Source organism: Ovis aries, chromosome 5 (genome assembly GCF_016772045.2).
Source record: "Ovis aries strain OAR_USU_Benz2616 breed Rambouillet chromosome 5, ARS-UI_Ramb_v3.0, whole genome shotgun sequence".
Taxonomy (NCBI): Eukaryota; Metazoa; Chordata; class Mammalia; order Artiodactyla; family Bovidae; genus Ovis; species Ovis aries.
Genome location: NC_056058.1, coordinates 60,344,070 through 60,359,862, shown reverse-complemented (window position 1 = coordinate 60,359,862; position 15,793 = coordinate 60,344,070). Strand labels below are relative to the sequence as shown.

General features: G+C 40.0%; 1 protein-coding gene across 1 annotated transcript in view; it reads left to right on the top strand.

Moving 5' to 3' along the window:
- SLC36A2 (solute carrier family 36 member 2) overlaps window positions 1–14,974 on the top strand; it is a 75,904-nt gene extending 60,930 nt beyond the window's left edge. Inside the window, exons 10-13 of the mRNA XM_027970428.3 lie at window positions 1,365–1,463; window positions 7,075–7,241; window positions 9,187–9,356; window positions 12,326–14,974. Of these exons, the coding sequence (XP_027826229.1) occupies window positions 1,365–1,463; window positions 7,075–7,241; window positions 9,187–9,356; window positions 12,326–12,597 (708 nt within the window). The 3' untranslated portion in view covers window positions 12,598–14,974. The remainder of the gene's footprint in view (window positions 1–1,364; window positions 1,464–7,074; window positions 7,242–9,186; window positions 9,357–12,325) is intronic.
- The last annotated feature ends 819 nt before the right edge of the window (window positions 14,975–15,793 follow it).

Here is a 15,793-nt window from a genome sequence, read left to right as displayed (position 1 = left end):
GACACTTGGGGCCATCCCTAAGGGTAGGTATGTATGCACTTCAGTCTGCAGCTTAAAACTCACTTTATTGTAGGATTTCTTCCACAAAGATGTCTCTGTGCACTCTCATTCTTCAGGATATCTCTTCTTTCATGTAGCTTCTCCAATACTCATTTTATATCAAATCCTGGTTTTAGGAGAAAAACTGTCCTTTGCCAGGAAAATATCTTGATTGGTGAACTACAGACCATTTCTATAACAGTTGGAGAGCAGCAGAAGGCAAATAAAAAGCAGGATTTTCTACCAGAGCTAAACTTTATTGAACTAGTCTTACATCCTCTAAGCTGCAGGTCCAAGTAATTCCAAAATTATCCCTAGGAAGTTCAAGAACAAACAATGACAACTAATATTTAGTTGTAGAGGTATAAATAGCCTTGAAAGACCACAAATGAAGCTATCATGATGTAAATCACACATCTTTGAAGTTGAGTTATGGGTATTGATTTTCCATTAATTTCCTACTTTTCTATCCTTTCTAATTTTTGTTTTATAATAGACAAGACTACATAGAAATTTAAACCTAAAAGGCCCAGGTAGTATAATCTATAAAACATCTGAAAGGTATTATACCTAATACCTTTCAGATGTTTCCTTCTTTCAGAAGTCACAAGAAAAAAGTTATATTGTCCATAGAATTTAGTAAAGGGAACAGATTAGCCAAATATTTTAGGATAAACACAGATGAGTCTTAAAGCAATATTGATAGATTCTACAAAATTGAATTCCCCAATGAAACAGCTACTTCTGATTAATTTTTGGGCTATTCCAGAGGTTGCTCAGTTAGAGAAATGGTTCTGTCATTTTGATCTGTCACAGTAGATCACAAGGTACTTTAATAAAATATTTATTCCACACACTTTCCTTCTATTTATAGCTCACTGAAGAAGAAAAGGGAACTTTAACACTTAGCTAACTTACTATACTTTGGGCTCCCTAGAATATCACTGTAACTGTAGTCACAGTGATTTCCAACATCTGTATCCACTGGTACATGCAAAATGTTCTTGGGCACTTTAGACTAGTGCTAACCTGTGTTGTATAAGATTTTCTTCTGGAGAATTCTGATAAATTAGACACCCTTCATGAGATCCTGATACTCAATACTCTGATAATACCTCAATCTTTCTTCCCTCTGGCTCTTTGGTATTGGGCAGTGTTAAAATCAACTTTAGTTGTTGCCTGCTTCCTTTTGAAGTTTTATGAATTTCTTGACATTCAACTTTTTGTTCTTATAATTCAGGTATACTCTCAGAATACTCTCCCTCTTAAGGGAGCCCAAACATGCTGTAAGAATACATGTCTTATCATATTTCTCTCTCTCATAGGAAATTCCAGACCCCCGCCAGTTGCCACTGGTAGCAAATTGGAAGACCTACTCTCTCTTCTTTGGAACAGCCATTTTTTCATTTGAAAGCATTGGTGTGGTAAGGTTTGAATTGAGATAGACTTTCCCAGGTGCTGTGGGTGGCCTTCTGAACAGGAGCTGGGAGCTCTGGATTTCTGTGTGCACGAGAGAAACTAACCTCTGACTTCACTTGGGTCAGTTTTCACCAGCAGGAGAAAGTAGGTTGTTATAGCAGAGGGGTTAGAATGGTCAGGATATAGTTTTATTCCTGTCCCAATACATTTATTAAACATTTATCTTCATATCAACATACATTTCCTAATCTTTAAAAATCAAGATAAATGGAGGTGTACAATTTAAGTTATAGGATTTTTATGAAACATAAAAAAGGGTTTTTTTGGAAAGTATAGTATATTTACAGTGAAATATTGTACAGTCTCTGCTTCCACACTTGAAAAAGGAGAGTGATGTGTATAATTTTTTTCTTCCAGTTTTTTGAGATATAATTGACATATACCACTGTTTAAGTTTAAAGGTGTATGGCATAATGATTTGACTTATGTAGATCATGAAATGATTATCATAGTAAGTTTAGTGAACATACATCATCTCATAGATACAAAATTAATCAAATAGAAAAAATTTTTTCCTTGTGATGAGAACTTATGATTCACTTTAACCTTCATATATAGTGTTAATTACATTTGACCTACAGCACTATGTTAGTTCCTGTTACTTACAACAAATTTGATATTTCTGTGGGTTTCAAAATGATCACCATGATAAATCTAGTTATGATAATGTCACAATGCAAAGATATCACTTAGTTACTGACTATATTCCCCTTCAAAGATATTACAGTTATTGACTGTATTCTCTGTACTACACATTTCTCACCTGTGACTCATTTATTTTGCAACGAGTAGTCTGTCTCTTTGTGCCTCTATGCTTTTTACATTTGCTATTAATTTACATACAGTACAATTCACTTTTATTTGATGTACATTGCTGTTTCAAGAAATGTGGAGTCATAGATGTACCACAGTCAAGACACAGAATAATTCCCCCACCATGAAAAGCTTCCTTGTGTTGCCCCTTTTGTAGTCCACTTACCCCCACTCCCATTAACCCCTGGCATTTACCTTCTGTTCTCTCTCTCTATTGTTTTATTTTTTTCCAGAATGCCATCCACATGGGATCAGATAGTATGTAACTTTTTAAGCCTGGCTTCTTTCACTTAGCTGCATGTAAGGTCATCCACATGGTTGCATGCATTAGGACCTAATTGCTTTCTACCCCTGAGCATCCACTGCATGAGCGGTACCATGATTTGCTTATCTATCGCCTGTTGAAGGACATTTAGGTTGTTTCTGGTTTCTGATGATTATGAGTAGTGTTACTGTAAGCATTTGTATACAGGGTTTTGTGTAAATGTATGTTTTCATTTCTTTAGGAATAGATTTGTTAGGTCACATGCTAATGTATGTTTATTTAACTTTATAGAAAATTGCCAAACAGATTTCCAGAATGGCTGTACCATTTTTGCATTACCACCAGATGTACAAGAGTAAAGAGTTCCTTTGTATCTTTGCTGGTTCTTATCTGTATTTGTAATGTTTTTCTAAATTTAAGGCAATCTAATAGGTGTGTGGTGGTATTTTATTGTAATTTTATTTGCATTTTACTGATGACCAGTAATGTTGAGCCTCTTTTTATGGGCTTATTTGATAGCTGTATATTGCCTTCAGTATAGTTCCTATTCAGATATTTTGTGAATTTTTTAAAAACTAAATTGTTGTCTTTTATTGTTGAGCTTTAAAAATTCTTTGTATATTCCAAATGCAAATCCTTTATTAGATATGCAATTTGCAGATATTTTCTCTAGTCTGTAGCTTATCTTTTCATTCTTATAACAGTGTCTTCTCTAGAGAAAAAGTTTTAGTTTTTATAAAGTTCAACGTATCAAAACTTTTTATTTATGGATCTTACTTTTCATGTTTTCTCTAAAATGCTTTGTCTAATCCAAGGTCACAATGATTTTTCTATTATTTCTTCTAAATATTTTGTTTTCATTGTACATTTAGATATATGATCCATTTCTAATTTTCATTAAAAGTGTTTATATGTTGAAGTTCAGTTTTTAAAGGATGCCCAATTATTCCTGCATCATTTGTTGAATAGACTGCTCTCCATTTGAATTACCTTTGCATCTTTGTAAAAAGCTAATTGGTATATCAGTATGGGTCAGTTTCTGGAGTTTCTATACTGATTCATTGATCAATGTGTCTGTCCTCTCATGAATACCGAAATACCTTGATAGCACAAGCTTTGTCTTAAAATCATGTCATATTAGAGCTCCAGCTTTGACCTAATTAGTATTTGTGTGATGTATCTTTTTTCCATCCCCTTAATTTTTTATCAAGATAAAATTCACTGTTTTAACCATTTTGAAGTATATAATTGAGTGACTTTTAGTGCCTTCACAATATTGTGCAGTCGTCACCACTCTCTAATACTGAAACATTTTCATCACCCTCAAGAGAGACCCTATTGCCATTAAGCAGTCACACTCCATTCCCCTCTTCACTCAGCCCTGGCAACCACAATCTTTGTCTTTTAACTGGTATGGCTAGACCATTTGCAATTAATGTAAAGGTCTGCATTTTGTTATTTGTTTTCTGTTTTATCTTTCCTATTTTCTCTTTTGTGATGTTTTTATCCAGTTACTTTCAAGATACTTTTCTAGAAATCTTTGGTTTTCAGCAGTTGTATTATATTTTCTGGATAAGTGTTCTTTGAGTTCGTCCTATTTAATTTTCACTTAGTTTCTTGAATCTGTAAATACATGTCATTTACCTACTATGGGAAGTTTCAGCTATTATCTTTTCCAAAATATTTTTCTGTACCAAGCTCTATCTCCTTCCCTTCTGGGACTCCAGTGACCTGAATGTTAGACACTTTGATATATGTCCCACTAGTTTCTGAGGCCCTATTCATTTTTTAAAATCATTTTTTTCTCTTTTATGTTCTGATTCAATAGTTCCTGTTGATCTATTTTCAAGAGAGGGGAGAAGTCACTGACTGTGTTCTGTCATTTACATTGGGCCCCTTCAATAGGGGTTCTCAGTTCTAAAATTTCAACTTGGTTCTTTGGTTATTCTTTCAGCTTCTTTGCTGAGAACTTTTATCTGTTGATTTTTTTCAATAGTGTTCTCCCTTCACAGAAGTTGGTTATAATAATTGCTTTAAAGTCTTTGATATTTCCACAATTTGAGCATCTTAGGATTGACATCTGTTATCTTTTCCCTTGAGAAGTGCTGAGATTTTCCTGGTTCTTTGTATGTTGATTAATTATAGACTATATTTTATATATTTTGAATATTGTTTTATGAGACTCTGGAGCATGGTAAAATCCTCTGAAGAATATTGACCTTTTATTTTAGCAAGCAATCAATCTGATTAGATTCAGACCACAAGTCCTGATCCATCTTCAGGAGATCATGGTTTTATTTATTTATTTGTTCATACATAGTTTTTATTTACAGGTTTGACAAGGATGCAAGGTATAGAACAGAGGTAGCTTCAGCTGTACTTTATTTAGTATAAATCTTTGATCAGTTTGCTTCTCACACTGGTTTTGTTCAGACCATGTATTAACCTCGGTGTTCAATAAGCATGTCACATGCTTTTAATATCAGACTAGTTTTCTATCACTTTGAAGTGATACTTGGCTTCACCTTGCCTTTATACTACCCAGAGACCAGATGGTGGTCCCCACGATAGTTTAGTTCTCAAAAGCTTTCCTTTGATGCTTCACATCAGTTGCACATGTACAGCTCAGGGCTGAGCCCAGACTTCATTCACAGATTTAGAGGGTCACTTTCTCTGGCTCCCTCCTTTCCATGTTTTCCTGCACACTCACCAGTGTACTGCACACTCATTCAGCAGCTTCTTTTTCTGATCCTCTGGCTAGAAAGTCAGGGTTTCAGCTTCCCTACACGTCTATCCAGTTCTTGTGACTGGACCTCACCCAAGGGTGAGTATCTAGAGTAAAAAGAGGAGGAAAGGGTAATAGGGATTCCTTCCATGGGTGTGCAGCCTGTGCAGTCACATGGGGCCCTGCCTTTTAGAAGGATTCCACTCTTGGTTTAATGCCCTGCATTCATCATACTGAAATTCTTGACCTTTGACCAAGTGGTTCTTCATTGTCATTCTGCACTGGGCCCCACAAATTATGTAGCCAATCCAATTCCCCTCTTACTCTTTGAACTCTCAAAGCACCTTTTCCCTGTTCCTCTGCTCCAAGAGAATTAGTGTGTCTCAGATTTTTAGGTGCCTCTGTAACCACTGCAATCACTGGTATAGCAGACTGTTGCTCTGTGCCTGAGACTTGCCTTGGGGGCACGGATTGGAGAGTAAAAACGAAGCAGGAATAATAGGAATTCTATCCATGCTGTTGGTCCCACAGGGTCCCCTATTTTAGGTCTTGCAGCCAGAAAGAGGGTTTCTGCTTGATTTTTTTTTCCGTCTGCATCTACAACATAGTTCTAGGATTCAGGCTGTCCTTAACTAGGAGATAAAAGAAGAAAAAAAAAATCAGGAAACTCATTGCCTTAATGGCCATTTTTACTGGTTTTGAGCAATTCACTTTCTATTATGTATTTTTCAGAGTTCATGGCTAGTTAGTTAATATATTCTGTCCAGGGCTTTTAATCAGTGAGAGAGAGATGACATAGTTTGCTTACAGCATCTTAATGAAACTGCGAACAATGGCCAAACAAAGCACACTTGCTGGCCAGGTTGGGCCACCCCAGGGAGTTGATCTCCTTGGTCCAGTCAACCTGCAGGGCTCTTCCAGCTCTGAATGGTCCCAGGATCATTTTGTGACTCCAAGCCTGCCTTTCCTTTTTTCTGTTAATTGTGGTAGAATGTACCTAAAATTTACCATCTTAACTTTTTTTAATTAGTTTATTTTTTATTGAAGAATAATTGCTTTACAAAATTTTTCTGTTTTCTGTCAAACCTCAACGTGAATCAGCCATAGGTATACATATATCCCATCCTTTTTGAAACTCCCTCCCATCTCCCTCCCCATCCCACCCCTCTAGGTTGATACAGAGCCCCTGCTTGAGTTTCCTGATCCGTAAGTGTACAGTTCAATGACGTAAAGTATATTCGTATTGTTGTACAACCATCATCACCATCTCTTTTCATCTTGCAAAACCAAAACTGTGTACCCAGTAAACAATAACTCCTCACTTAACCCTCCCCTGGCCTGTGGGAATCACCAGTCTACTTTCTGACTCTGAGTCTGACTACTTCAGGTACCTCAATGAGTGGGATCACACAGTATCTGTCATTTTGTGACTGGCTTTGTTCATTTAGCTTATGTCTTCAAGAGTTGTGCATGTTGGGGCATATATCAGAATTTCCTTTCTTTAAAGGCTGAATAATACTCCATTGTGTGTATGGACCACACTTTGTTTATCCATTCCTTCATCAGTGGACATTTGAGGTGCCTCGAACTTGTGGCTACTGTGAAAATGCTGCTATGAGTGTAGGTGTACAAATTTCTGTGAATGTTCCTACTTCCGATTTTGTGTACATACTCCCAGAAATGGCATGCCTTCCTCTTGATGCCCACGTTCCTCTTTCTCCTCCTTTCTTCTTACATTGTGATATTTCTTTAGGTTCTGCCCTTGGAAAATAAGATGAAGGATGCCCGCCGCTTCCCAGTCATCCTGTCTTTGGGAATGTCCATCATTACTGCCCTCTACGTCAGTGTCGGGACTCTGGGCTACCTGCGGTTTGGAGATGATGTCAAGGCCAGCATAACCCTTAACCTGCCCAACTGCTGGTAACTCCATGGGTCTCAGGTGGTGGGGACTCAGGGCCAGTGGGCACAGGAACATATAGGTCACTTTCTCCTCCCTTCCACAGAAGGCAAACTGAGGTCTGGAGGGCATCTACAAGGAGAAGCAAAGCTGTAACTGGAACCCTAGGCTCTAGAGTCCTTGTCCAGGGAGCTCTTCTTCAACAACAGTCTCCCATGTTGAGTGAGGCCTTGATAGCTTAGTGCAAGGAAGGATGATTTAGGAAGATAGGGGGAAAGTCAGAGTCCTTGGTCACCTAAGGAAAGAAAGGAAGGGGCACAGAGTCCAAGAGGCAGAGAGAGGAGCCAGTGGGCAGCTCCACTTACATTTACTAAGGCTGTACTACCAAGTCTTGCAGAGTAGCTAGGATGAAAAAGTAGTAAAACAAGAGCTAATGAGGGAGGACCATTGGAATCTGGAAAATGTTCATATTTAAGTGACCCAATTGATACAACAGTTAGCTGACCCAGACTTCAATAATGCAATATCTCAATAGATAGATAGGGATCACATTGTGCATCATTTTCTCCCACACTGAGGCATGTCATTCATTACAAGATACCTGTCTTTTGAAGGGTCACTTGGAGGCTTAAGTTATCTAAACGGTGCTCCTTTCCCAAGCTGATCAATATCATTCATCAAGCAATTACTATATCCCAGTTACATGCAGATGCCAGTGTAGACACATGGGGATGTGAAGGGTATTGATGTGAGTAGACTATAATTTTGAGCTTCATGATTTTTTCAGCTCGAGATCCAATGGAAATGGGGAAAGGGATAGTGTATGTACACAAATGTAACTTAGGAATGGAAAAAGAAGCCCTCCAGCATAGTGGAGAGGTCTTGAGGACTCCCCAGTAGAAAAAGTACATTGGAGTGGGAGTACAGGGGATCATCCTGTCCAGTGAGGTGGCTCCATCCAAACAAGGACAACTGCAGCACCCTGGGTGCAGGTCCCAGTTACACCAACCCTTAGCTTATGGTCATGGGCGGTTTATTTAACTTCTCTAACCCTCATTTTCCTCTTCTAAAAAACAGAGTTATCATGTGGATCAAGTTGGATATGTCTAAAGGCATCTGGCATGTAGTGCTTCCTTGGGAATTTCAAAGAAATAGGTGGGGACTGCACAGATGGAGGGAGTAGAGAGGGTGTTCCAGGCAACAGAACTAGTAAGAAACCCAGAAATATGGAAGTGAGACTTTGTAAGGAATGGACTGAGTATATACAGACAGGTTTACTAAACAGGCCAGATGTATCTACCACATTACTGAACTAAAGGGGAAAAGCCTTACCTCCGTAGGTCATAAAAGGCATCAATAACACTCAACACCCCCCATCATGTGATCTCTCTGCCCCTAGCCTGAGGCCTCTAAGTAACCCTGCCTCTTCTTTTATCCCTCAACCCCACACAACCCTCTTTGTAAACTACCTCTACCTCCAAGGATTTGGGATTCTGCAGTTCTTTCAGCCTACTTGAAGTATTTGTTGATATGCCAACAGTTTTGAGGGATCCAGAGAATTCCTAAGAACAGACAGAGATTACAAAGGAGCAGATCTTTTAGACCCAGGTCTTCACTACTCATCACTTGTATCTCCCTGAGCAAGGTACCTGGCCTGAACTTCTCTTTCCTAAAATCTAAAATCCAGCATCAAGTGGTAATGGTTTGTGAAGGTGTTGTTTATACCCATACCTGAGATTCTTTTTAGAGGTAACCCTCTCAACTGCTTCCATTTGAATCTGTGATGATTCAGTCTCTCACCACTGCATGCTCTACTGTGACTTACTCTTGTAGGTGGTCCCTCCCCATCATTTTCAGACAAGGAAACAATTGCCCACAGGACTGTTCCAAAGTCAGAGGTTAATGTACAAAGATTCCAGGTGTCAGAGCATGTTGGCCTTGAGAGCACTGCTCTGGTTTGTCCTGCAGGCTGTACCAGTCAGTCAAGATCCTCTACATCATTGGAATCCTGTGCACCTACGCCCTGCAGTTCTACGTCCCTGCGGAAATCATCGTTCCCCTCGCTACCTCCCATGTGTCGAAGCGCTGGGCACTGCCTCTGGACTTGTTCATTCGCCTCGCCATGGTCAGCTTGACATGTGAGTGGAAGGCAGAGCGCCTGGTTTTTCCAGAGGGCTATCAGGAATCAGCCAGATGGTAGACGATAGTCACAATAACCAGCAATAATTGCATACTGTAACTGTATTTCTGGAGCCATTCTAAGGCTCGAAGTAGTAATTCATTTTATTTAAACTTGAGGAATAACTTCATTCTTACATCTACCTAATTAGATAGATTTACTGGTATCCAGCTTGAGGGAATAACTTCATTCTTACATCTACCTAATTAGATAGATTTACTGGTATCCAGCTTGAGGGAATAATAACTTATCAAATAATAATTGCAAAAGAACTGACTTTCATTAAACACCTACTGTGTGCTGTCCTCTGAGCTAAGCTCTTTCTCTCCTATATTTCATAATATTTTCTTCAGTCTTTGCAGGAACTCTTGTGAATTAGGACTATGATAAACTCTACATTATAAATGAGAAAGCTGAAGGAGGGAGTGAGAAGCAATTGGGTAGGAAGTGTCAGAGGTGGGATTTGAACCCAAGTCATCTCAGTCCAGACCCATCACAATTTACCTCCAGGACAGAGGTTGAAAATGGTGGCCAGTGGCAGCCCTCCTTGTGCTCTAGGCCCTATGATCCAGGGTGCCCCTCACCTTTAGTATTTTAGTGGGGGTGAAGACAGAGATTCCTGCATCGTGTGTGCCCTGGCCCCACTGTACCTAAGGCTCCTTTTAATTGTGATTCTTGTTGTGCTAGACCAGTCCATATAAATCACGGGACACTGATTTTCTTCCTTTGAAATCATTCATTCCCAGTTTGTCCTTGGAGGCAGGGACACCAGTGTACAGAATATTAGAGACTCCAGAAAGATCAGTGAATTTGCCTTAGATATGAAGACAACAATTCCTTAAGCTTTTGCATTTGCCCCAATCAGTACAGTAAAGAATCTGCCTGCAATGTGGGAGACCCAGGTTTGATACTTGGGTTGGGAAGATCCCCTGGAGAAGGGCATGGCAACCCACTCCAGTATTCTTGTCTGGAGAATTCTACAGACAGATGAGCCTGGCAGGCTGCAGTCCATGGAGTCTCAAAGAGTCCGATATGACTGAGCGACTAATGCTTTCACTTTCTTTTCAATCAGTACGTATGCAAACAATTACTTGCAAACAAGTAAAAATAATAAAGTAGGGACTTCCCTGCCAGTCCAATGATTAAGAATCCATGCTTCCACTATAGGTTTAACCTCTGTTGTTGTTCCGTCACCAAGCTGTGTCCGACTCTGTGACCCCATGGACTGCAGTACTTCAGGCCTCCCTGTCCCCAACCATCTCCCAGAGTTTGCCCATTTTGATCCCTGATCAGGGAACTAAGATGCTGCATGCCACATGGCATGGCCAAAAGAAAAAAGAAAAACAAATAATAAAGTAATAGTGAAGTAATAATAAAAATAACTTTTCTGAGTGCTTTGCATGAATTAACTTCTTTAAGACTTTAAAACCATTTGCAGTATGAACAATAATACCTAACAGGATAGACACCATCCCCATTTGGCAGATGAGAAAAAAAGCTGAGAAACAGTTGGAGACTTAACTCAAGGCCACACAGGGAGAATCCTGCCTTCCAGTCCTGATTTGGGCTGTTATACCACACTCCATCCTAGCAGACCTAGGGGAGGCTTCTGAGTTTTGTTTGTAATCAGGAAAATTGTCCATCGAGTAAAATAAAAAATGTAAAAGCCCAGGCCTATAAAACATCATACAAAAAACATATATATTATAAATCATATAATTTCAGGATCTTTAGCTTTAAGTGTTTCTTTGTTAGACATTTTAGGACATGTATGTAAATCTTGGAGAAGATACTCCTTTAAAGGAACCCTGTGATCTTGTTCCCACTGAAGATCCCCTTTCTCCTGTGAGTTATTACTCATTCTAATTGTTTTGCAGGTAAGAGATGTTTGTAGCCCTGTTAATTATTAACATTAGTTCCACAAAGGCAAGGGGTTTCTTTGTCTGTTTTGTACATTGATATATTCCAAACAGCTGGGACAGTTCCCAGCACTGTTATTTAGTGTTATTTATTAAGTAAGAGCTTAATCATTAAACATGTAGAGATTTGAAATGTACCTCTGTGGCATGAAAATTATCTTAAACTAAAAGCATTTAGTACAGCAGCCTCAGGGAAAAAAACCTTATCTAAATGTCCTTTGTGAATTAAGCAGAATATTCTGAAAAATACAGGCACCATAAATCCCCTTTCTGGGAGACTTTCAATCAGAACGACTAACCATCATCAAAGTCTAAGTAATTTAATTAAATAACATGGAAGCTCTCCCCCACTTTAATTCCTCTTTTGAAGTGGGTATGTAAACCCCTATCTTTGTTTAGGGACCCAGTTCATATGAAGGCTGTGTGTGTGTGTGTGTGTATACGCTCAGTTGCTCAGTCATGTTTGACTCTTTTTGACCCCATGGATGCAGCCCACCAGACTCCTCTGTCCATGGAATATTCCAAACAAGAATGCTGGAGTGGGTTGCCATTTCCTCCTCCAGGGGATCTTCCTGACCCAGGGATCGAATATCTCTTGCATCCCCTGCATTGGCAGGCAGATTCTTTACCACTGCGTGGCCTAGGAAACCCCATATGAAGGCTTCCTAACCCTAAATCAACCTTGTTTTTCCTCCTGTTAATCTGCCTGTTGTCAGTTAAATTCGCAGATCCCCACACACTGAACCTAGATGAGAAGAGGGAAAGTTTTTCTTTTCAATAATATTAATATCTGTATTTGAAAGACGATTGAAAGGAGACACACTAAAATTTTAATGTGTAACCTTTAGTGAATGTGGTTGGCGGTATTATAGGAGTTTCAGCTTTTCTTTATGTAGCTGTATGTGTAAGAAACAATTGGTATATGTTTTAATTAGAGGATTTTTAAAGCAAACTTTAAGACTTTGGCTAAGCCCAGGAAGTTCCATCTATCCTGTATCATCTCCTGCAGGCATCTTGGCTATCCTCATCCCCCGCCTGGACCTGGTCCTCTCCTTGGTGGGCTCCCTGAGTGGCAGTGCCCTCGCCCTCATCATCCCACCCCTCCTGGAGATCACCACCTACTACTCAGAGGGCCTGAGCCCCGTCACCATCGTCAAGGACACCCTGATCAGCATCCTGGGCTTCGTGGGCTTTGTGATGGGGACCTACCAGGCCCTAGATGAGCTGATCCAGTCAGGAGACTCTCTCACCTTTTCCAACTCCACTGTTTTCATTCAGTGAATAGGGCACTGCTTCTTTCCACCAGCACCTCGATGTTTAATGACACAAATCTCTTTTATGTGCATTATCTGTATTTTGGGGCTTTACCTTTCTCTGGGCTAAGTCACAGTGAAACAAGCACGGACTTACCAAGACAAGGTCTAGGTGGTAATTTAAAATTTTTTGTGTGTTTATTTCTTTTCTTTCCATCTCTAGCTTTTCCCTACACTTGAGAGCTCTCCCTCTGAAGGCTCTTGATTCCATCCAACTTTTTGGCAGTTCACATGATGAATTTACCTTGAGTGGGGCTATGCAAGAGGGAGCCACCAGGGGGGATCCAAGAGGCAGCGACTGACGGAAGAAGGGGCAGCCTGCTAAGGCTATGGTGATTTGGTAGACAAAGGGTATCCCCTTTTCCAGTGGACATAATCCATAATCCAGCAAAGTGTGAATAGCTCCAGCATCAAAGTGGGTAGGATCCAGAGGTCCAGTGAGAACTGCAGCTGTCAGACAGAAAGGAGCCATCATATTTAAATCAAGGGCAATAAACTTTCTCGACAGCTAGATAAAGTTTTGGCCCAGTTCAAAGATCTCAACAAAGCAGTCCTCATGAAAGTAGATGTGCCAGTGGTGGGGGCGGGAGGGGGCGTGGGGGTGGAGGTGGGGATAGGCAGGAGCTAAACAATGACACTATTTCATTATTTACCTCTAGATTCTTGTTTTTCTTAACTTCTTAATTCTTGCAATAAGCGTTCTTGCTTACCCACCGCACACCAAGCAAAGTTCAAGGTTCTTGTAATAGATTGCAAAAATGGCCTCAAATTCCTCTTGACAATGTGGTGTTGCAGCTCCTCCCATCAAGAAGTAAAATCTGTATCTCTGCCCTTTGAATCAAGGCCATCACAGGATTCAAAGGGCAGAGATACAGATGTAACTTGCTTTGGCCAATGGACATTAGTGAATGGGATGCAAGCAGAGGACTGGTGATGGCTCATGCATTGGAACTTTCATCATCATGCTCTGTGGAGCCAAGAGCACCAGGTGAAGAAGCCAGGGCTAGCCTACTGAAGGATGAGAGACTGTGTGGAGCAGAAATGAATCATCCTAGTTGAGCCCCATCTCCCAGAACAGCCAGCCTACCAACGTCCTAGACACACGAGTGAAGTATCCTAGACTATATCTATCCCCAATCATGTTGGCCCAGACCATAAGTATTACTCAGATTAGCCACAGAATTATGAGAAATAATAAGTGTTTTTAGTTTTAAGCCATAAGATGTGGAAGCTTATATGCAGCTAAAGCTAACTGACACATTACTCTAAAGGGGAGACACTAATAGGTGAGAGAAGACTCTCCATCCTCAAGCTAGTCTGCTCTACACTGGGGAATAATGACAGACCATCGAGTGAGTTAGTACCATATAGGTCCTTATAAAGGCAGGGGGACACTACCTGCTCTGGAGTCCTGAGCATAACTTTCCATCAGTGACACCATTAGAGCTGGATTTTGAGTAGAACTTGGGTCTCCCAGCACTGAATCTGACCCTTCCTCCACTCAGTCCTGCTGCCTCAACATTCCCGTGCATTTTCTCATGTCCGACATTGGCTGGCAACCAAGGGCCCATCAACCCAACACATCACTTCAACCTTCCTGTTGGTGACTGCTCCCTCCCTCCCCCTAAAATCTAAAATTGAGGAAAGGGATCTAGATAAATGACATGTTGTAGGCAGATTTGTAGTTCAGTGAGGGGTAAGAATGTTTCTCATTATAGTCTTTGTGGTTTTGGAAAGTGACCCATGCTTATTTCAGCCTCAGTTTTAAGAGAACATTTTCAAAAGCCCTTTCCTATTTATTTTTATCCATTATCCTACCTTTGCAGTCTAGGGAAGGTATGGAGGGCTGAGGGGAGTGTCTACCCCAGTTCCCAAGTCCTGGTCTTCTCTTTTGGTGTGTTACTTTCTACTTGCTAAATTCCAGAAAGTGCTTCATGAACACAAGATCCCACCCAGATCCCATAGTCTGCAGAGTACCTGCTGGGAGATGGACACTCATGGTCTATGCAGTGGTCCACAGCCCTCCTGGCCAGAGAGCTGGGTGTCATATCTACATCAGAAATGTAAAAGACCCAGAGTACTGCCACTGACTGGTTCAAAGCCTTTGCAAAGTGGTCTTCTTCTCTCTGAACTTGTTTCTTCCACTCTGCTCAACTATTACCCTACCTAACCTTGCTAAGTTAAAGATTGTTTTCTCTGTTATTAAAAAATGGTCATTCCCATTCTCCAAGGACAAGCCCCTACTGTATAAGAGAATCAAGTTAATCTTGTCATAGAAAAATCTGGCTAAAATTAAATCTTGGAAAGAAAAAATAAATTTAGTGACACTGATATAAGCAATAAAAGCAATCTGGGGAAACTTATTAGTAGTTGTCAGCAACACTAATGATACCAGCTATTAAAATTGTGTGAGTATTGGGGGTATTAAATTTTTTAAATTGTTCAATACAACACATACACACAGCCTTCTGCCTTCCTACCACCCTACTGATTCTTTAATTTTTGGAGCTTGCTTTTGAATCAAGGATCAGAGAAAATTCTTCCATCCCTCAGTGAACATGTCTTAAGTGTTTTGCATGTGATTATCTCATGTAATCCTCACAGTGAAACTCTGAGGTGTGTAGTGTTGTTGTTCTTATTTCCTAGTTATGAAAATAGGCTTTGAAATACTGAGTAACTTGCTGACGATCAAACATGTAGTAACAAATGGGTCAGGACTGAAACCTTTGCACTGCAACACTCCTCACTGCTTTGTAAACCCCAGGAGAAACCTTTTAATGATGGTGGTTAAAGTAAAAATTGAAAAAATGTGTCCAGTGGATTGCACATTTTGAAAAATTAGAAACCCCACAGCCTCTCCTTATAAGTAATACATCAGCTATGAACTGAGGAGGGGTTTCTGGAGACTGTATGGTGAATCAGGAGCAAAGCAGGATTTCCCAGCCACCCTTCAATCCTGCCTGATGCTGTTTAAACTCTTTTCAGGCCTAGAGAGAGAAGAAAGTCTTCCCTGCTTTTTATACAAAAATATCCTGATTCTGATATCAAAATCTGACAAAACACACATTAAAAAAACATAACCAAATATAAACATAAATACAAGCATCTTTAAAAAATAGCAGATAGAATCCAGCAGCATATTAAAAGAACAGTATACCATGGAG